Source organism: Oenanthe melanoleuca, chromosome 20 (assembly GCF_029582105.1).
Source record: "Oenanthe melanoleuca isolate GR-GAL-2019-014 chromosome 20, OMel1.0, whole genome shotgun sequence".
Lineage (NCBI taxonomy): Eukaryota > Metazoa > Chordata > Aves > Passeriformes > Muscicapidae > Oenanthe > Oenanthe melanoleuca.
Window position 1 is genome coordinate 8903092 of NC_079353.1, and position 22135 is coordinate 8925226.

Sequence of the window (22135 nt, forward strand, 5' to 3'; positions counted from 1 at the left end):
CTAATCTTAGCTCTCCCTGGTGAGAAAATATCTGTTTCAGAATTATATTTAGGCAGAGGAGCAAGGACCTGTTGGCCAGCTTCTCTCAGATGGGTGAGAGGCATCAGGTTCCCCCTGCAAGTGACAGCCAGCTCAGCCACTGTCACTGCCTGTGCTGCAAGAGGCACTGCTTTAATCCAGCCACATTCTCATCTGCAGGGCTGCTGAACACAGGGATGCTCTGAGCCCTTTTCAGCTGAATGTGACCATGCCAGACCTGTCAAAGTCTAACCAAGCACTAAATGACCTAAAAACCTTTGGGCAAACATTCCCCCGCCCACACTGGTGGTGCAGCCCAGCAGCCCAGACTGCCCGTCTTTGGATCTGAGCATCAACCAACTGTGCAAAACCCAGGAGGACAGGGAAAAAAAAGTGATAAACACCTGGAAAGTGAGAGTAGCCTGTGATGGCATTGCTGCTCTAGCAGTGGTACACACCCCTCAGATTACTGAAGGGAAAAGGACAGGGGAGATTGGAATAGATAAATCTATAAATCCAACTTGGCTGTTTGGCAAGGGAGCACGCTTCCCTCTGGTTGCCAAAGTGCTCCAACCTGGCAACAGGAAAAGGCAGCAATCAAGTTATCAAAGCCCCATCACACCTATCTACCAGGGGTTGAGGACCACAGGCCACAGTCCCTAACAGCCACCCCTGAACAGAAAGGCACAAGGATTTCTCTTTTAATATAAATTTGTTATTTTATTAAACAGGATTATCAATCAACTGTCCAAGAATCCAAACAAATAACCCTTCTTCAGAAACAATTGTTGGAGAAAAATTACCCAAAAAAGGCCTGTTTCTTTCTGCAATCATGTCCCTAAAATTGATACTTTATCTTTTGCTTTATAGAAGTAAGGAAATCACTCTCATCTTCATTTATCTATCTATGTGTATATATGCACCACGTTCTTCACATATGAGCATTTTATTCTGAAGACCAATTTGGAAGCCCAGGAAGAATGGAAATACTCCCAGCACACCATCTCTGCTAGCTGAGAACTGGACCAGTCCATGGTCTGCCCGTGGCAATGGTGACCACGGCCCCTTGTCAAAGGCAACTTTTTGGTACAGTATCTTTGGAGTGAGCATCTTGGCAGAGCCCTGGGATGCTAAAGCACACCACACACTCAGGTAAGAAAACAATGGTCACTTCTCTGGATGCCCAGCTCTATTGCTAATTGAGTAAAAACACTATAATGCCATAAAATCACAAAGGAATTTTTGGTGAGTTTCTCTGTATAAATTCTCCACCAAACTGAAGATCTGACTTCTAGCCAGTGTCGTAATTGAGTGAAAGAAGCAGTCAGATGGGACCTGAGTCAATGTGTGACATTGGGTCCAAGTTCATTTACTTATTCAGCCTTAAGAGGGCCTAATGATTATGTCAGATTAGAAAGAGGGCAGAATTGTTAAACCAGGCAATCAATCACGTTTTTTCCAAGTCCTAAACAAAGGCAAGAGGAAGATCAAACTGCAGTTCACAGGAGTTCTCAAGATGAGTAAAAAAGAGGGAAAAATCACAGAAGGCAGATTTTGGTGGTAAAAAAAGTGGTAAAATTATGTTCCAATTTCCTATGCATGTGTGAGCATGGTCATGGCCAGCAGTGAGCAGAGCTGGGGCCTGAGCCCAAGGTGTGCACTTCTGCAGCAGTGACACTGAGAGGCCTCATACATGGGAGTTCTTGTCCAAGAAAGGATGTGAAAAAAAAATTGTATTTTGTTTTAAATACCCTTCAGACCTTTGAATGGGCAAGGGCACCAGCTTGCAGCTTGTTCTTGTTCCAGTCTTGTTAGTACAAGACTAATCCTGGGTAAATAAAGCTGTGTCCAAACCCTCCCAGCCACAGGGACAAGAATAAAGCCTCTGTGTCTGAAAAGTACTGAAAAGTACCTGCCAGTACTAGCACACCTCTTCCCTGGAAAGGTGAAGATTAAACCAGGCCACAGCCAGAGTTGAAAGTGGTTATTTCAGCACTGCAGGCAAGGGCCAGGCAGGTCAGTGGGACAGGACAGGTAAAACAGGGAAAGAGGGAGGGGGAAAAAAAACGTAGGGGAGGTTTTTCTGTTTGCATTTGCAGTATGGAAACACCAGCAGATGGAGAAGAGAGTCAGAGCAGCAGGCAGATCCAGTCTGCTTGCACAACAGCAGAATAGGAAGCTGGATATCCATTCAGGACAGAATTTGTGGGGTACAAGTAGGTGTATGTGATAGTCTGATTCTGATGAGCACTGTAAGGGTCAACACAGGGCTGCCAGGGCTAGAGACTGACTGGGCACCCCCTGCCAGTGCTCCCACTGGCACAGACCACAGGCACTGGTGAGGAAGGGCCCTGCTCCTCGCTGGCTCCCAGGGACGGGTCACGATGCGTTGGGGACCATCCCATAGGCGTTGTACAGCTGGTTCAGCAGCTCCTGCTTCTCCTTCTCAGGTAAGAAGCTGGACTGGGCTGCATTGATGTTCTGAGGAGGCAGAGGGGGAACACAGGGACATTAAGGCACATCAGACATGAACACACAGTTGTGCACATCCCAGCACCTGGCTCTGAGCAGTAGCAGTGTAACGTTTCCACTCTCAGATTCATTTCCAAGGCCTTATTTTATGCCAACTGCTCTGGTCCATCACTAGCAGCAGTCCCAGGAGACCAGCACAAAGCAAAGGTCTTTAAATACTCTAGGATTTTTGGAATATGTTCTTTGAGCCTGGACCTACTTTCCTGCTTACAAGGTCAGAGCAGAATTTTCTGGTTTACATTAAAAACTCTTCAGCTTATAAAGAAAAAACAGCAGGTTGTTCTGGGTGCACTGAGACACCAGCAGAGCACCCAGCCAAGACTGACTTACAACTCTCTTGAACTCCTCTTCAGTGAATCCCATGTGTTCCTTCACAATGCCATAGTCCTTGTCAATGGTGGAGTTGAAGATGAGGGGGTCATCCGTGTTCAGAGAATAGTTGGCACGATCCTTCTTAAACCTGTAAGGAAATCAGGTTGAACTGGTGAGCAGAACACTGGGTGTGATAGTGTGCAGTTCTCAGGGTGAAATGCAGCAAAAGCAAAGACCTTGGGACTGTCTCTGCAGCTGGCATTGCTGGAGAAAAGCACAAGGCTCAGCTTTTCCCCCCATGCCAGGAGTTGCTGGGGTGCAGCACCTCACACCCCACAGCTCAGAGCACAGCAGGAGGGGCAGGACAGCCTCCCCAGGGGACCCCCACACCCCTACAGCTGCACCAGGCTCTCCTGTGCCAAAGGACATGGATGAGCCAAGCTGTCATACATAATTAGATGTGCCTTAGTACAGCAATAAAGCAGCTATAATCAACCCAAATCCTGGTTATTTGAGATTTCACATAATTGACAGGTCTTACTGTATCACAGGGTGTTTGGTGAAGTCCGGAGAACATGCTCCAGTGAGATAACTGGACCAAGGGCAGACCTGTTTGGGGGAGTTAAGCATGAGAACCAGAATCAACTACACGGATCTAAACCCCAGCTGTGCACACAGACAGCTCAGCACACTGGTAAAACCAGATTAGAGCTTTGTTCACAGCTGCCCCTCAGCACTACCCTGACAGAGCAGTGCATGTCCTGGATATGGATGCAAGAGGCCCACAGCCCACACAACAGTGACAGGGGCCAGGGGGATGCTGCCCATGGCCAGTCAATCACCAGCCCTGTGCCAATCACAGTTACAAACCCACTTGTATTAAGTACACATTCCCTCTGTTACTTGGATGTGTCTATTCTGGGGAAAAGCAAAATAAATCCTTACATATACTCTAACATCCAGGCATTTCCAACCAGGCTTGCTCTGATACAGCAGCCTGATTTCTGGAAGGAGGAGCCTTTAGGCTTCAGATGTATAAATCAGTGAATATACCCTCCAGAACTTATCCTTGGGCACACAAGGATCTGTTTTTTCTGCTACGTCCCTCCCTGTGCACTCCAGTGCTCCCAGCAGCACATCCCAGTAACAGACATGTTTGTTCCCGGCATTTTCCCTGTGGCACTCTGGGCATCTGGGTTAAACACAATATCACTGTACATGTGGTCAGCACTTGGGTGTCAGGTTCTGTCCTGCCTGCAGCACAGTTTGAGTGAGGGCTGTTTTCCACTCAGACAGCAGCTCCCTGGTGGTCACACTCCCACCACACATCCTTACCTCAAAATGCATCTTTATCTTCAGCAGCTCCTTGTAGAGCTCAGGGTCCTCCACCACATGATATCCATGGCCAACACGCTCAGCCTTCAGGACATAAACTGCCTAGAGAGCACAGGAAAATCCCTCAGAGCCTGCAAGCACAGCCCAGGCCCTGCCTGCCCAGAGACCCCCAACCCACTGCAGGTACAACCCACACCACCAAACACCACACACATCAAACCCAGCTGGCTCCTGGATGTCCTTCTGCAGCCACCTGCTCAGATCTGTGCCCATGTCCCCAGTGCTCACTTCGCTATGGATGTAGGGACTTGGAGCCTCTCTCCTGGTACAGGACACATCACATACCTCTCCCTCTCTGCCCTGAGTCAGAACTCCTCCTACCTCTTTGACCATGGCAGCAGGGCCAGCCTCCCCAGCATGGACAGTGCGATGAATGCCAGATCTCACAGCTTCCTGCAAAACAAGGGAGAAGTGTTCCTGTCCCTGTTCCTGTCCCACCACCTGCAGCAAGATCAGCAAGCTCTGGGGCTGGCACTGCCCTCAGGGGCACAGCAAGGCTCCTGTGCCAAGAGCCCACAGATCACAAGCCTTGCACTCCAAGGGCTGCAAGAGCTCGCTAATGTCACATACAGAGACACTTAGAAATCCTGGTTATTTTCTACTGGAGCCCAGCCAGGCTCTTCACGGGCTTTTCATGCTAGGTGAGTTCACTGCTGCCTCCTCTCCAGACAGCAGCAAGCTCTGAGCTCTTCTTCCTCCACCCACCTGCCTTTCTGCATGAAACTTGCAGCAGTTCCATGCTTTGGAACTACATTTTTGGCCAGCTGCAGCCACGTGGGAGGATGTGGAAGCACTCCAAGGCAGAGATGAAGAAATGCTCTGACACTGAGCACCTCCCTCCTGCAAGGGGCTGGGGGTGGAGGCAGCCCAGCCAAAAGGACCCTGTGAGTGCAGCTTTGTGTGCAGCTCCATGATCATCCCCAAAATTTTTTTGCCAGGGGGTGGCCATAGGCCATCTGGGCTTTGGGAAGCCTGGAGGGAAGCCTGGCTTTGCTGGAGAAGGGCCACACAGCTGGCAGCAGCAGGCAGGCTGCAAGCCCCATCTTGCAGCAGATGTTCTTCACAGACAGCCCTTCAGGGATTTGCACTCTGGGGAGTTTTTCAGTTACTTAATACAGATGGGAGGGGGGCTTGCTTCTGCATCTCAGAGCCTGAGTGAGCCCCTGGCACAGAGAACAAGATGCATCCTTCAGACAGAGGAGGCTTGACCTGGGTACTGCTGGCCCCACCAGGGCAGGATGAGACTGCCTTCCATCTGTTAATGAACCCCTGTTCCCATACCATTGTTTATAACCCCCCTGTTCATTCAGCACAGCAGTGAACAAGGCTGGCCTTGTATCAGCTCCCACTGACGGGGTGAAGACCCTAAGGAAGCCCCATGTACTTTCAGACATGAGCACTGCTTGCAAACCACCACCCTTTTTGTCAGTGATTGTGCACAACCTCCTCCCCCACAGATAGTGGGCACTAACAACCCCAAATTTCCACCAGCAAAGAGGAGAGAGCCTTTCCCTTCCCTTGGAGCCACTGCAAAGGCTGAGCTTTGGTGAGAGCCTGGGATCAGGCTCCTGAAGCCATTCCAGTGTTTGCATTGGAGATGAACAGATAAAAGCCCTGCAAATGTGCAGCTTCCCCTCTGCTCCTCAGTGATCTCTGCCAGACTGGAAAGGCCAGTCTCTCCCACCCTTGGCTGTGGCTTCACCAGCCCCAGGAGCCATCAGCAGTAGGGTGGGGGTTGGTTTGGGCTCCATGTCACTCATGTCACACTCAGTGCTGCAAAGTAGCATGCCAAACCCCAGCTCTAAGGCCATGTTTTAGCAATGATGCCTGCCATTAATCATTTAGGAAATATAAACAAATACTTTTGCTATTTAACTGAATGCTTTTAATAGTGCAACGAATTTTTAAGCTGTCTCAGCTGTTTGCAGTTTGAAAAGAGTCCCTTCGCACACATCCCCTGAATATAAATTTTTCTTGTAATTTCTTTTTAAAACTTTATCCACAAACCTCATAAGCCTTCTTATGATCAGAGTAATCCTCCACCTTCAGGGTCTCATCTCCAGCCAGGTCAACAGCCACCACAGAGTCATTTTGATATTTCTTGCAGAGCTCCACCACCTCTGGAGACCAGCCTGGAAGAAGCAGCACCAGGATTCAGGAGGAAGCATTCCTAAGGGTCACACCTTCAGCATTTTTCTAAACAAATCCTAGTCCTATAACTAGAAATCTAGAGGCATTTTCTTTAGTCTTTCCCAAAATCTGATGCTCAAAAAGAAAGCGAGCAAACTCCTAGAAAGGTCTGTCATGTCTGAGATCTTCAGGTAAGTAAAAGCTGTCAACTGATCAGTCTGGTGTCAATGAAAGGGAAATCAAATGCATTCACCAGCTGGAAAACTGCTCTCATCATGTTTTTCTGCTCACTTCAAGCAGGGGGGAAAATTAATTAAATAACTTCCAAGCAGTGGTGACTGCTGCAGTTGGCTTGAGGTCAGATGAAGTGACTGCCCTGGGGCTGTAATAAGGTATGTTAGAGAAATCCCACAACTCCTGAACTTTCACCCCTTCCCTGGCTGGGCAAGGTGAGGGCAAAGGCAACAACTGTCCCACCAGATGACCTCTGTCAAGGAGGAGATTGGGCTGGAGGGGTCTCTGCCTGCCCGCTGTAGGGCATCCTTGACTCTCCCAAGGATTCTACTCCAAGTGGGAAGGAGATGAAGTTTTATCTATTTGCCATCAGTGAGAAAGAGATCAACAAGTGGCCAACATTTGCTTCAGAGCTCTCCCTGATCAGGACAGATAAGCTCTGAGAAAGAAACTGCATCTACCAGCTCACAAAGCACTTAACCTTAGCAGAAAGGCCAAGAAACAGAGATAAACAGTAGTGTTAATAATTAACAGGCACCTGCTGTGTGCAGACAATCCCCAAATCATATGAACACACCAGGATAATGTGTGGAACTTCATCATCTATTTTTTTCCCCACCATTTTCCAACTTGCTGGGTTAAAGTCATTATTTAATTAACACATTTAATATGAGTTAGTTCTGGCTGGTATCTCTGCCTTTCTCTCAACAGTTCATTAATTACAGGGTTGCTTCTCATTGTGCAGCACATCCTGAATGCACTGCTAAAGGCTCTCTATCAAGCACATCATTGGCTCTGGCTATCAGCTGGTGCCCTGGCACACAGGTATGAGAATGCCACCTCTGCTGGTTACACAACAATCCCTCCTGCAGTGAAGTGCAGGCTGCACACACCCTTGGATGCTCCTGCCACCTCCTGCCTTTACCACCTGTGCCCTGGCAGGGGCTGTAACTGCATAACAGTGTGACTGTGCCTTACAGATCTCCAGTTTCTACAAAGAAAAACATTTTCTCCCCAAGAAACCAGAAATGTAAGGATCAAGTTTTCAAAGTATTGTTTGGTGTTGACTGTGCAGGCAGGAAAAATAAAAACCCACTCTCAAATCTACTAGCTTGCAAGAATATAATTTTTCACATTTCTAGACACAAATTAATTATGTACTCACTAGGAAAAGCTTTTCCACCATCTACCCTACCCTACTAAACCTACATGAAACTGGTGTGAGATATGAAGATACTCAGAATAAAATCTTCACATAAAATAGCTACTGCCACACAGCCTCGCTCTGGCTGCATCCTTCCTTAGAGAAAGATGCTTGCAAAGCTCAGCAGCTCATTGAAATGCTGGAAATTGGGTTTTCTTCCAATTCTGGATCACAGCACTGTTACCAACAAAGTTTTTCATCAGAACTGCTGATTTTATAAAAAAATATTTTTATATATGTGCCTTAAATATATCTGGCTTGTGTTTTCAGCTTAAGCCAGCAGAGACTGGCTGGTGGCAGAAGATTGTCTGGCTGCCCATGACCCAGGCTAAGGAAGGAGCATCCTGCTGTAGGAGCATGAGCAGGGAAGTGTGAGATGTTATGCCTAGTCCTCCTTCCATGACTGTTTGCTCTCAGACCTCCAGTCACTTGTGGCAGATGCAAGTGCTCACCGTGCCAATGGCTTTTACGGGCCCAAGGTGAGCTCTGGCCATTAGGCAGGGAGCAGAGATCAGAGCTCCCCCAGCAGAGGACATAAGAGCTCCTTTTGTCCCTCTAGCAAGACCTTTCAGATGCTGGTTGCACCCATAGACCTCCTCCTGCATCCAGCAGACCTTTCCCTCCAGTGAAAGGAGCAGAAGAGCCCCAGAATCTCCTCAGCACTGCCTGGTCCTGTATCAGACCCCCAGACTGGGGCTCTCCCCACACTCCTGCAGGGCCCCAGACCCAGGACCACCCCCCACATGTCACGGAAGGGACAGAGCAGCAGGGGAGCTGCAATACATTACTTGGCATATGGCGCATGCAGCATAGAATAGACCTGGCTTTGATGTGGAAATCCCTTTCTCCATCCTTCAGTCCCTGATTTACGAGCTGAACCACTTCATCTGGAGTGAGGTCTCCCCTGCAGGAAAGAAAAGCCATCAGCAAGAGGCCAGACACTTGCCACGGAGGCACGCAGGAGCCACAGGTCCAGCCCAGCATCTCCTGGGAGCACAGGCTGCCCCAGGTTCCACTTGCCCAATGAGACCACCCAGAGCCCCAGAGCACCTTTTACACCCATGCTATGGACATATTCACCAGATATCAGGCACTGAAGCAGGCATAGATGACACTAAGATGTAGAAAGGCCTTGGGGAACTGGGTGCCCACTCTGCCTGAGCAGAGGAACCCCCTCTTTGCCAGAGTATCTCATTAGGGCACACAATTCTCTGCAGCCAGGCAGGGGCAAGCCCAGGGCTCAGCACCCACCACAGGGAGGGGCCCCAGAGCCCAGCACATATCACAGAGGGATGACATGAAAGGAAGGGATGTGACCACCAGGCCTCTCCAACACCAGCCACCACCTCTGCCAGCTCAAATTCCCATTCTGTGATCAGGCACTCAGTCCATATGTGGACATTTCTTTCCCTCTCACAGCCAGAAAGCTTGGTAGCTGCTCTGCACATGCAGAACTCGGTGCCTAGAACAAGGACATTAAACCCTGCAGCACACAGAGGTATTTAAGATGAAAAACTCTATGATGGCAGGGAGAGGATGGAAGCATGCTGGCTCTCACTGTATGCAGAAAAGAGCTTTGTTACAGCAGCCTTTGAACACACAGCAGCTGATTGGCATGGGGATGCCTTCTCCATGCCCAAGCAGCCTCCCAGCAGCTCCCCAGCACAGCAGGATCACTCACTCAGCTTGCCCCCAGGGGATGGGAGCCACACCAGAGTTGGCCAGGAGGTGAGGGCTGTACCGGACTTCCACGTAGGCAACTCCTTCCTTTGCTTTGGTTTCCACAAACTCGTAGGCAATTCTCTTCACTGCCTCACGGTCACCCCTGCAGGGATGGCAGTGGGGCTTGTCACCCTCAGGGCCACCAGGGACCTCCAAGGCTGAGCCAAGGGATCCTGCCAAGGGTTGAGGGGGAAAAAGCAAAAAAAGCAGGTACTCACGCGATGGCAGGCATGTAGTAACTAAATTTCTCCAGAAACTTGGGAAGTGTCAGTGGTGTGTCATAGCTGACGTACTTTAAGAGCTCCTCAACAGTATCCCCAGGGAGAGGGATGCCTCTTTTCCTGGAAACAAAGGCACATTTTACTGACAGGGAAGGCTATCACATTTTTTAATCAGCCCATTTTATACACCAATTACATCCAAAGCTGGCAGCATCAACCACCATTTCCTCACAGGAAAGATACAGCACACACTGTCCTTCCAAAATCCCCTCAAGGATGGAGCCCTGAATCTCAGCAGAGAGGAAGGAGATCCAAAACACAGGCAAAGCACAAACAAACCAAAATACAAGCCCAGGCTGACCCAGCAGGAACACAGCCAGGGCACATTTTAAGCTTAAGGAGTTCATCTAAAGGGGCTCTGGATTATTTCTTGGCACCTCCTAGACCTAGCAGCAATATTGCCAAAATTCTTTAGAAAAGTTAATTTCCACTTATGCAGGCTCAAAGGATTAAAAAATCAAGGAGATGCTCCACGGCCTGGGATCACCCAGGCAGTGTGTTGTGGCTCATGGGTTTTGTGCCAGCAGCTCCTGCTTCCTGAGCCCAACATCCTGGTGGCATCTTCTGGGACAGCAACACCTCCCACAACTGCTCCCAGTGAAGGGACAGACAGGCTAATGCCCACATAAATCCTTCCAGGAGGGAAGAGGCTATCTTCCCCAGGAGCAGCTGGAATACCAAGTGGGTGAAGGTGTTCCTGGTGTGGCAACAACCAAGATCAAGGGGGCTGCCAACCAAGGGTGCTGCAGCTTCCTGGGGCCTCTGGTACCCTGCACAAGCCAAAACAAATTTGGAATAATAACCAGACATTTGTTTTTAATCCTCTTTCCTGCCACAGTGAATTACAGCTAACTGATGGAAGAACTCTGCTAACACAGACAGAACACCACAGCTTTAGTGCTGTGATGCCAGCAGCCATCCCGAAGAGCCATGCAGGGACACAGTCCAAAGGACCTCACTCCTGGGCTTGGTAAACGCTGCTCCTTCCCCACTCAGCCAGGAAGGGAAGCAGCCCCACGCTCAGCCCTCACATGAAATCTGCACAGATTAGGTTGCTGGCACTCAGCAGGGAACACTGATCTCTGCCAAGGCATCAGTTTTCCTCCCTGCCTTGCCCTTTCCATGGCACTGACACACCAGTCTCTGCTCCAGGAGCCGACCTGTACCTTTCTCCACCTGCCCAGGGGAAGTTTCCTACAAAGCCCCTTCCCTGACCTCTTCCATGTGCTTCCTGAGGCAGTGCCTTCGTGCAGGCACCAGTGGGAGTGCTCTGGGATGATCCCCACTGGAATCATCTCTGGATAAGAAGATCTAATGGGTCATGCCAGTGTGGTTTTTGGAGTTGCTGCTGCCCCATCCAATCCTCCTTGTAGGTAGGATTCTTCTTGAAGCAAAGTGGCCAGAGGGGAACATTTGTCCTCTCTGCCACCTCAGAGTCCTTCCCAGACTCCCTCCATACACAGGAAGCACCATGCACACTGTCCCACCACAGAAAGGGTACCTCTCCTGGAGACACCTACTCCCCATGAGGGGCCTGTCACAGCTCTGAGCCCTCTGGCTGAGCAGGAATGATGCCAAGACTGATCCAGACCTGACAGAATTAGAGACAAAGTTTCTAAAAACAGCTGAGTTCAGCACTACCCAAGGAGGCCTGTGCATCCCAGCAGCTTGGAGTTCCGTGTACATGGTCAAACACCACCTAGTAAAATTATTTCCAGCTCTTTACCTTTAAAAACAGACCACAAGCAGCTTTCTGTACCCAGGATGAGGTTATTAAGGCACTGCCCCAATATTTTATTTTTTTTGGTGTGTGAGTGCAAATTTCAGAGCCCATGAATAGAACAGCCTTGCTCCACCCGAGGGCTGGCAGCTCAGGGGAATGCCAGGGTTGTTTAAAACTAAGATGGAACTCAGCACTCACTCAGGCAATGAAGATTTCTACCCCAAGAAAAGATCCTGGCACAGGATCCCCAGCCAGCCAGTGCCTCCTGGGTTTCTCCTACAATTCTTCTAGGGGACTACACTGGCATTTCCCATTTGCAGGCAGAGGGACCCAGCAGAGCCCCAGGGAGTCAGCACCAACTCTTCTGCTTATTTGGACCTGTATTCCAGCCCTGCAGCCCACCAGCAGGAACCCTGAGATCACCACGCCAGCACCCAGCAAAAAATGAGATGGACACCTTACCATCCCAAATGGGATGGACAGCCCTGACTCACTCTCCTTTCTCTGACCACACAGCACAAAGTATGGCCAGGCCCTGCAGAAAAACCTACTCCAGAAAGAATATTTCCCCCTAGGACTGCACTGCCTTGGAATCTGCTGGGGTCACAGGATACCGGAACCACTTTCCATCCTCCTCAGAACTGATTTGCTCCCCAAAATACAGAGCCGTTTCCCAAAATCCTTACACTTGCTGCCTTCTTGATCTGAGGGTATCAGTGACATGGAAGAAATCTTGTTTGTTCTGCTTACAAATGTGGAGCCAGGCCCTCCACACAGGTTAATCATTCACCCCATGCTTCCCACACAATCCACACTGAGGGAAGATGCATGTGGGCTCTGTCAAGGAAACAACCTCTCTCCAAGTCACTGCCAAGTGCTTCCCTGAGTCACCCCACAGCAGTGTGACTCCTCACTGCTGGCACCAGCCTGGGACTCAAATGCCCATGGCAGCAGGGTACCCAGCTGGCTTCTCCTCCCAAACCATGCAACAACACCTCCCAAGACAACACTGCAGCCTGCTGTCATTCCACTTGGTTTAGCTATCAGGAATGTGGAAAAAGAAATGAGAATACAGCACCTCTGCTGTGTGCTGGGTACACTTCAGAGGCAGGCAGCTCTTTATGAGACATCTTCTGGACTTTTCTCATGGTGGCTCCTCTGAGCTTGCCCAGCTCACAAACCCACCTCAGCCACATTCCTGCTACCTGGGAAGCCCCACTGTTTTGGGGTGTTCTCAGTGTCCTCACACTGTGCAGAGAAGAACCAGCACCAGGCAGGTTTGCTGCCTGCAGGAGCTCCTCTGTCACAGATCTGGAGAAGCAGAAGGGAGGATGCCTTTGTACTGCAGCTCCCAGAGCTTCCTTTCCCCCACAACTCACTTGCCAAAGTACAAGATGGTCTCTGGTCTGATGGCTCCATCCAGGTGGACGTGAAGCTCTACCTGCAATTAGAGAAATGGGTTAGGAATTTTTGAGCTGCAACAATAATTCAGAAAGAAGTAACTGGTGCTTAGATGGTATAAATGTAGACAATACACAGACAAAGTCATTACAAGGAGGAACATAAACATTTTTTAATATGATCATCATAAAGGTTATTACTCAAGACCTAAATATTGTCTAAATATTTTGTTATGGCTGCTGCAGCTCACACATTTAATGAATCTTTAGACATTTATCCTGTTTCCAGTAATTTTTAAGAACCACTCTATCCTTATTTAGATTTCAGGAAGAGTGAAAAAAGCTAATGCCAAACACTTTCACTTTCCAGCTTGCTTCCTCCTTGAAATCACAGGCAGCCAAACACTAATTAATTTGCTAAGAGTCATTACACGAAAATTTGACTTCACTTCCAAGAATCAGTTCCTGACAGGTTGTTAATTACATGGTATTACCAGAGTTTACAGGCTGTCTAATCCTGCACAAGGGGTCAGTCCCAAGTCACAAAAGGTGCTGTAAAAAATAATAATAAGTTGCCCCATAGAGGCAACAAGGTTTCAATATAAAATGCTTAAATTTTTAGTCATTAAAAACGGGACAGTAACTCAGGTCTTTTCATTCTGAAGCTCTATTTCCCCAATATTGCTGAAAGATTGGATTTTGGAGACAGAGACCCAGAAAAGCAAAAGCAGACTTTTTCCATTAGCTAGCTGGGGCTTTTGGAGAATATGACAAATGTGATCTGGAAGTCGAACTGGGAAGGAAAATATTAACTGTAAAATGTTTCAGCTAGATATCCATCTTTCCAGAACTGTTTTAAGTAACAGAATAGCCTACAAAATACATATTTGGTTTTACTGTATTTTTAAATGAAATTGTAGATTAGAAACTTAAAACACAAGGTTCTTTTTAGTTATAACATCGTGGACATTTAGTTGTAACATCTATGCACTTCCCTGCAGAGATGACAGCTGCAGGGTGCCAAGGGTAGGAATGGAGTAGGATTCAGAAGAGGACTGGATATTTTCACAGATAACTAAACTACCCAGGGTTACTAATTAAAACCCACAAAATCTCTGGTGTCTGGGTAAGTATCAAACAGTAACTACGAGGAGCTGGGAGAAAATTGAGTAAGCAGTGCCTGCAAGTGTCCAAGAGCAGGTGACATGAGCTCCTGGCACAGTGCTGGCAGTGCCCATCTCTGGGCACCCAAAATGCAGGTGGGGCAGGCTCAGGATAGATCAAACTGCTGGTGGCAACCAGCTGGCCCAGGGGCCATGAATACACCCACAGACATCACTGATAGCAGACTATAAAAACATATCCCTGCCACTTCTCCTACCCTTAAGATACAATCTGAATCTACAAAGAGGAAGATTTAGTAAGGGCAAAACCTGATCTTTCCCCCCTCCTTGAGTTATGCAATCCTGCTTATGAGGACTAAGTGTCCTGCAAAACAGCAGATAAAATAACAGAATGCAAACATGGTCTGCATTGCCAGATGTGGATGCCTGGCACGTTTTCCACTCTTGAGCTCCAGTTCCTATTTCAAAACCATGCAAGATCCACTTCTTGAGGTATTCAACAGCCCTTATGACTTTCTGATGGAGTTACAGGCTTGAAATTTGTTCACATTGTCTTAAAGCAACCTGAACTTATTGAGGTCTTCTCCCTCAACCACTTTTCAAGTGCTTCCTGAAAGAACGTCTCAACATGGTATTTCCATCAATGAGAAAGCAGATTCCGTGGCATCCTTCATCTATGAAAGTCACCTCCTCCTACCACTTCTGCAGGCAAGATGCTAAAGCAGCAAGTTCCTCTCCAATATCAGCAATAAGCTCTTTGTCCCCTGCCAGCCTTTTTTGGGGTCTGGAGACACTTAAACCAAGTGCTGAGAAACCCTTGTGCAATGCTGTTCAACCCAAAAAGTTTTGGGTTTCCTCCAAGCCCAGCGCTTCAGGGCAGAGTTTTCTGCAGCTGGAAACTAATCTATGCTATTTAGATGGCCAGAGGACATTCAAGAGAAGATGCAAAGGTGTGCCTACAGGGCTCCAGACAAGGATGCAATCGGCAGAGGCACAGCACACCTGCCCTGGGCACCCTGCATGCAAACCCTGAGAGCTTCAAGGTCCGTGGGAGGCTACTCACTGCAGATTACATTTCAGCTCTCTTCCTGCCTGTTTGTTTCGAGTAAACAAAGCACAAGTCCTTTCCAGATACAAATGGGTGACACGACCTTGCCTTAAGCCAAGGAAAGTAGCCAGATAAGGATGAAAGAATTTTCTCTGAACTGTGGCTCCAGGGGACGATGCCTGAGCAAAGAGAAATTAGGTGAATGCAGAAGCCCAGTGCTTCTTCCAGAGCTTTCTGCTCCTTAGTACACACACTGCTCCATGTGCATGTGGTCTCCCACCCCAAACCCTCTGATGTATTTGTAGGGAAAGCACAAGTACACATCTTGTATTGGGATCTCAACACCTGGTGAAGAATCTGAACAGCACCAGGCTGCACCAGCACTGGACAGGAGCCTTCAACCATTGCAGGACCACTAATCATAGAATCACAGAAAGATTTGGGTTGGAAAGGAGCTTAGAGGTCATCTAGTTCCAACCCCCTGCCATGGGCAGGGATGCCACCCACTAGACCAGATCGGTAACTTCCCTTCTGGATGTGGCATCACCTGTTCTGATGAAGAACAAGAGAGCAGCAGAACTTTCCAATGCTTTCCTGAGGAAGGAGCTTTGTTTTTCTCCCCGGTAGAGTGACTAGCTTTGTGCAGGAACCCTTCAGTCCCTCCTGCACCTCCACTGACCACCCACCAGCACATCAAAGACCCAGAGTGTAATGCAAGAAAACTTGCAGTTTCACTCTAGACTTGTTGAAGCCAGTGGAATGGGTTCAAAGAGTGTTCAAAAGGTGTAAATTGTGCATTCTCAGCACAGATAGCCCCCAGCAAGGCCATCAGAGCAAACCCAGCGATTTCCACTTTTATGCAGAAAGAAGTTTTAGCTCAACCATGGCACATGACTCATTAGTGCAGATATCAGCAAGTTGGTTCAGATTTTTAAAAAGGAGAAGTTTTAAGGGCTCTGGCTTGACTTCTCTGGAAATATTGTAATGTTTTGAGACGTAATAAGCTTCAAAAATAAATTCAAACACAAAATTAAGGTACTCAAACAAGTATGTTCCATTCCAAGATCAAGTCTGATTATTTTTAGTGAAATTAAGGGGAAAAAGTTAACCATTCAAAGTATTTTCATCCACAGTCAACCCAACTCAATTTCTCTATTATGGTTTGATCAGTGGACCATGGCAGAGCAGTTATGTGCTCAGGTTGCCCATTGTATGGCATAAAAAGAACCATTTAAGCTAAGGCACTTGAAGGATTTTCTGTATTAGGTGGTTTTAGGGTCTTTTTTACAAATGCATGCAATGACCAAAGTCAGTCTGCCCCTTTTATTGTGGGGTTTCCAGCAGACGTTAATAGATAATCAAGCAGCTGATAAAATTGCATCATTTTGAAACCCTTAACAGTGACTTTGCCCAGGATTATTTAACAGCCTCTTAAAAGGGGATAATTTAGGTTCATTCTATTAATCTCAATGACTGAAAAACAGGGTAATTACAGCTGTAATTTGCCAATTATTAGAAAAGCGTGGCAAATCACTGCAGAAAACAATTAAATGTGTTCCCTGAAGACTGGTTTTATGGAAGTGTGCTGTTAGAAACAGAGTTCCTCATCCTAAATTCATCTCAAACACTCAGCAAGAGGTGAGAGTGGCTCAAGAGAGTTGTGAAGTGGAAGTAGCACAGCATTATCCTCAAACCTGAGGACACCACAAATGCATTTGGGAGATGTATCTGTCACACGCTTTAAGGGGTGAGCCTTTAAAAGAGAAACGTGGGAGAATACAAGCCCCACAGTGCTCCACTGCAGGAAATATTTGTGCTTTCTAAGCATCTGAATAATGATTCATGGCTTTGGTGGCTGAGGAAGAGGAGGATGCTCCAGTGCTGAGCAGCCTTTAGTGCCACCTTCCTGGCACCAACTACCCAACCTCCACTGACCTCAGTATGAGACTCCTGGTGACATTAATGGGTGATGGTGGCTGTGTGACATCACAGTGGATGGTTCCCATTGGGTGGCAGGGCCATGAGCCCACCAGCCCACCAGAGACCTCACACTCACACCTGGCTGGAGCAAGGCACTGCTTCAGAGCAATAAACAGTCCTGGCACTTTGTGCAGCACCAACACAACCTCTTACTTACCATGTTTGACAGGTGCATCTGGGAAGGCTATCCAAGAGCATCCCTGTACCCCATTATTAAAGAAATGGGAACACAAGGTACCACTGTGTAATGGCTTGAGCTGAGCACAGTCTCAGCAGCACCAAGCCAGGGGTCAGGCTGTGCACAAGAAATGGACAAGCCAAATCCAACATCATCCCCCACACACCATCGTGTACTTTCAGTCCCTCAAGAGGCAGGGAGAGTCTGCAGTGCTCCAGGGAGTGGGGCCACTCAAACCCCCCGGGTACAGCCAGCACAGGCACCTCTGGCACCACCCAGGCTGGGTGAGAGGCTGCCACACACTGTGTGCCTCACACACACTGCCCCAAGTCACCTGATTGTTATTTTGCAAATGAGCCACTGGAGAGAGTGTGCCTGACCCCAGAAACCCCTGCTCCCATTCTGCTCTCCTCAACACAGCTCAAGGCACATGGGAGCTGCAGGAGAAGACAGCCACACGTCCTGAGACCCCCCCAGGCTGGGGCTGGCCTGCTAGAAGAGGGCAGTGAGCAATGACACGGTGCTCTGGTTGAGGAACAGAAAGAGTGAGGGTTGATACCAAAGGAACATCAGCCTTTTCTGTTATTTTATGGCCTACAATAAGAGGGTTCAAAGTTGTCCTCTCTCAGCTCCCTGTTCATCACTGCAGTCACTGGGAGTCAGCGAGTTCCTGAAAAACACAGAGGCAGCCATGGCCCCACATTCAGCTGGGGCTGAAGCTGCTCCAGTTACCAGAAACATCTCTGAAACACAAAACTCATCGTTCCCAATGGCAGAGGATCCAGAGGAATGAATAGCGCTCATTAACTGACTTCAGGCCCATTTTTTTTCTCCAAGCCTGACTTAGCAGGTTCACAGGACTGAAAGAGACCCCTGAGTCAGGAAAATCAGTCTCATAATTGCCAATAGCCAGACAACAGAAGCCTGATCTTAGCAGCCAAACCCTGCAGTTTTTCCTAGGTCTTTCTCTTTGGTATCCCAGTCTCCCACACACTGGAAAAGTGGAACACAAATGAAAGAAGAACTTAAGTTGCTTCTCTCGGCTAAAAGTTTAAAACCACCAGTGAAGCATCGCTATCTCCCAAAACTGAAGTGGACTTAAAAAGGCTTTAACCATTAGCAGTTGTCAATGCTCCCTGGATTTTGGTATCAAGGTTTGCCTGCTATTGCATGGATCACCTTCCTATCAAGGGAACCACAGAGATGGAATGAAACATGAATCAGACCTGTGCACACCACCCTTTCCAAGTATGTGAGACTTTCCTGGTGCAAACTCAACTGAGAAATAAATGGTTTGCGAGTGGGAGAGGATGCAAACAGCAGCAAAACCCCCCAATCCTTTCGTGTTTTTTGAGACAGTCTTCTCTGGAAAAGCCACAAGCAGCTGCCACCACTTACGTTCTCCCTGAGCAGCACTACAACTCTCACATCACTTTTCTTGGTCTCCTCTGCCTTGCCTCCTACTTTCCCACAAGAGCCCAACCTGGCAGACCTGCTCCCTATGCAGCAGCTTACCCAGACCACAGCCTGAGAGCTGAGCCATCCTGCAGCACAGGCAGTGCTCTTCCATCAGATACAGGACTCTGGCTAACCACAGCTGTTTCATCTTCTTCCTCCTCTATTTTACAATCTAATAACATATTACCATATGATCCTACTACAGATGTAGGTAGCATACAGGGCATGGAGAAAGTGAAAGGCTGGTGCCCACTGTCAGAGCAATCCAAAGTGGTGTCATGGGTATCTGAGGAATAACTGAACTAAATGCGTAAAAGAAAAAGAAAAAGAAAAAGAAAAAGAAAAAGAAAAAGAAAAACAAAAAAACCCCAACAAACCAAGCACAACCAAAACCAACAAAATCAACCCCCGAAACAAAATAAAAAACACAAGAGGAAACATCTGTTTTAGCAGACTACGCTTGCCCCTTCCCCAACCAGGCCATCTGCGAATCCCCAGCCCGGTAGAGCCGGGTCCCCCGCCGGGCGCTGGGATGAGCCGGGACCCGCATCGCTCCGGTAGAGAGATGTGCGGGACAGCCCGTGCTGGTCCCGGTTCCTGTCCCTGCGGGGAGCAGTGGGCCACGGCAGCCGGAGGACACATCCCCAACGAACCGTGCCCCAGCTCCCACCCGGCTGCAGCCCCGGCGTGCGGGAAGCAGGTGCGGCTGCTCGGCTCCGGGGCACGACCGGAGCAGGCACGGCACCTCCGCCCCGGGCACGGCTCTTTAGCCCCAGGCATGGCTCCTCCGCCCCTGGCACAGTTCCCCAACCCCGGGCACGGCTCCCCAACCCCGGGCACGGCTCCCCAACCCCGGGCACGGCACCTCAGCCCCGGGCACGGCTCTTTAGCCCCAGGCACGGCTCCTCCGCCCCTGTCACAGCTCCCCAACCCCGGGCGCGGCTCCCCAACCCCGGGCACGGCACCTCAGCCCCGGGCACGGTAGCTCGGTGCCGGTACACCGGGGCCCTGCAGCGGTGCCAGCTCACCTTGGGTCCCCCGAAGATCCTCTGTGCCCGCTCCATGCCGCCGTTGCCGCCGCTCTGCCGCCGCCACTCCGCGCCCGCCCCGCCGGCCCCGCTCTGCCGCCGGCCCCGGCCCGCTCCGCCCCGCCCCGCCCCGCCCCGCGCACACGGCACTCGGCCCTCGGCCATCGGCATACAGCGCTGCAGGATGGGGACACGCTGGAGTCCATTGCATTGCTCCCCTCAGCCTGGGCAGGGACACCTGCCGGTATCCCAGGCTGCTCCAAACCGCAGTGTCCAGCCGGGCCTTGGACACTTCCAGGGCAGCAACAGCTTCTCTGGGCACCCGTGCCACCCTCAGCACACTCATAGGGAAGAACTCGCACTAAACCCACCCTTCCTGCAATACCACTCGCGTTTCCTTCAGGAGCTGAGGGCACGGGTGGACCTGCTCCTCCAACGATAACACTGGCAGAAAATAGAACAGGAAAAAATGGTAGCTCGGCCTGAAGAACAGGAAAGCGATCTCCACCTTGATTGCAGTCTTAAGCCAATTCAACAATGTTTGTTGTAACCTTTCCTGTACTCAAATCTGTTGCTCAGTGACTCACTTTATTTTGTGTGATGGCTTTTGGTCCGTCATACACCTACTTGCAGTTCCTGTAAACTCACACTCAGCTTTTCATTTCTTATTTTCAGTGGCCTGGCCGTGTTTTATGCTGCTCCTCTGCCTCTTGCTTTCCACTCTGTTGGAGATGTACATAGCAGCCCACATCTTTGAAGACAGTGAGGCAGAAAGTCACAGAACCACAAAATGGCTGGGTACCTCTGGAGATGATTTAGTCCAGCCTGTCTGCTAATACAGTTTCACCTAGAGCAGGTTGCACAGGGTCACATCCAGGGCATTGTTGAGTATCTCCAGAAAAAGAGACTTTCAGAGAAGTTCTGCCTGCTCCTCTCTGCGTGGATTCTCTGATACTGGGGAGAGCAGAGTCACTCCAGTCCTAGCATCCCCATCTAGCTAAAGGCAAATTTGTCGAATGGAACCTTCCCTAGATTGACCCTTGGGGAACAACCCTGGGGCCCATATGCAGCCCTGGCTGAGATGAGATCTGAGCTTCACAGAAGGCACTGACCAGGCAGCTGGTATTTCCAAAATCACTGCAGAGACAAGGATCACAGTTTAATTCTTCATGACGGGAGTTCACCTGCCCAGGTGAGGCCATCCCCAGACCACAGGCCAGGTCTGCAGGGAGCATTGCAGACTAAAGTCACTATATCAGTGGAAAATACTATTGTTACTTGCTCTCGTGTGTAAGCAGAGGAAGCATTCGGGGCTGTAGTTGTGAACACTACCACAAATGGTTGCAAAATAAAGCTTCCTCATCTCCTTCCCCAGCTGTGTTTACTCCAGATGGACACTGTTTGTGGAAGCTGGCAGCAGGGGATTAGCTATGCAGAGCTCTGCTTGTAGTGATGGGGAAGGCTGGGTGCTCCTCCAGCCCTGTGCTGTCACAGCCAAGTGACAACTGACAGCCCAGGAAGCGAGCAGCCCATAAAGGAGGGGCTGCAAGCTGGAGCTGGCACTGCTTAGTGAGCGCAGGACATGCTACAGGCTCACTGCTCCATGGGGAAATGTCACCAGCCTCCACTGTCACTCGTCCCCAGCTTTGCCATGAGAGCTGTGATGGAATTTCTGCTCCAAAGCCAAGTAGGCATTGAGAAAACAGTAGTTTTTCAGCTCAGATCCAAGGTCATTTGGGTATGTGCACTGCAGTGGAGCCTATGGGAGTAGCCCAGGGCTTGGCTGGTGTGGAAGGTTCATCAATATGTTCTCTTTTGTTAAATACAACCTTTCAGGGATGCCCTGGCTGCATCCATGCTGAACAGGCAAAGCACATTAGTCACAGCTAACAGGCAAAAATATTATTTACAAAATAGTGACTGGCAGGAGAAAGTAATCATTAGCTGCCAAGTATGGGGCCAGCACCACTCAGGGCTTCCAGGAGACTGTGGGATGGAGCAGCACTAACCAGGCTTATGGAAAACAAGCAGGAATAAACAGCATATATTTTAAAATCGTTTCAAGCTCCCAAAGCTTTGAAAGTTCTGAATTTGGGAAACACATCCCTCTCCTCTCTGGGTGTGCGTAGATGGTCTGGGCACAAACAAAATGGTCCAGGCAGGGTACAAATTGGCCACTGGGTGTAAAATTGGACAAGGGGATTCCTGGCTCACATGGACCATTTCACCTGCATATCATGGCTTTTTTTATCAGCCGCCTGAAAACCATCTATTTTACCTAGATAATGACTTACATCATCACATATTTGAGGTCTGATTTCTGGTTCAAAGCAATTACAACATAAATGGCCCCAGTGTGAATAGATAG

General features: G+C 49.1%; 1 protein-coding gene across 1 annotated transcript; it reads right to left on the bottom strand.

Annotated features, from left to right (window-relative positions):
- Positions 1-711: 711 nt before the first annotated feature.
- On the bottom strand, positions 712-19868 carry ADA (adenosine deaminase). The gene is made up of 11 exons (XM_056507783.1): positions 19768-19868; positions 12931-12992; positions 9766-9888; positions 9507-9650; positions 8614-8729; positions 6265-6389; positions 4579-4650; positions 4198-4299; positions 3404-3471; positions 2881-3010; positions 712-2499 (listed from the first exon to the last, which is right to left on the bottom strand). The coding sequence occupies exons 1-11, from the start codon at positions 19801-19803 to the stop codon at positions 2398-2400; spliced, it is 1080 nt and encodes a 359-aa protein (XP_056363758.1). The 5' UTR covers positions 19804-19868; the 3' UTR covers positions 712-2397.
- Positions 19869-22135: the final 2267 nt, after the last annotated feature.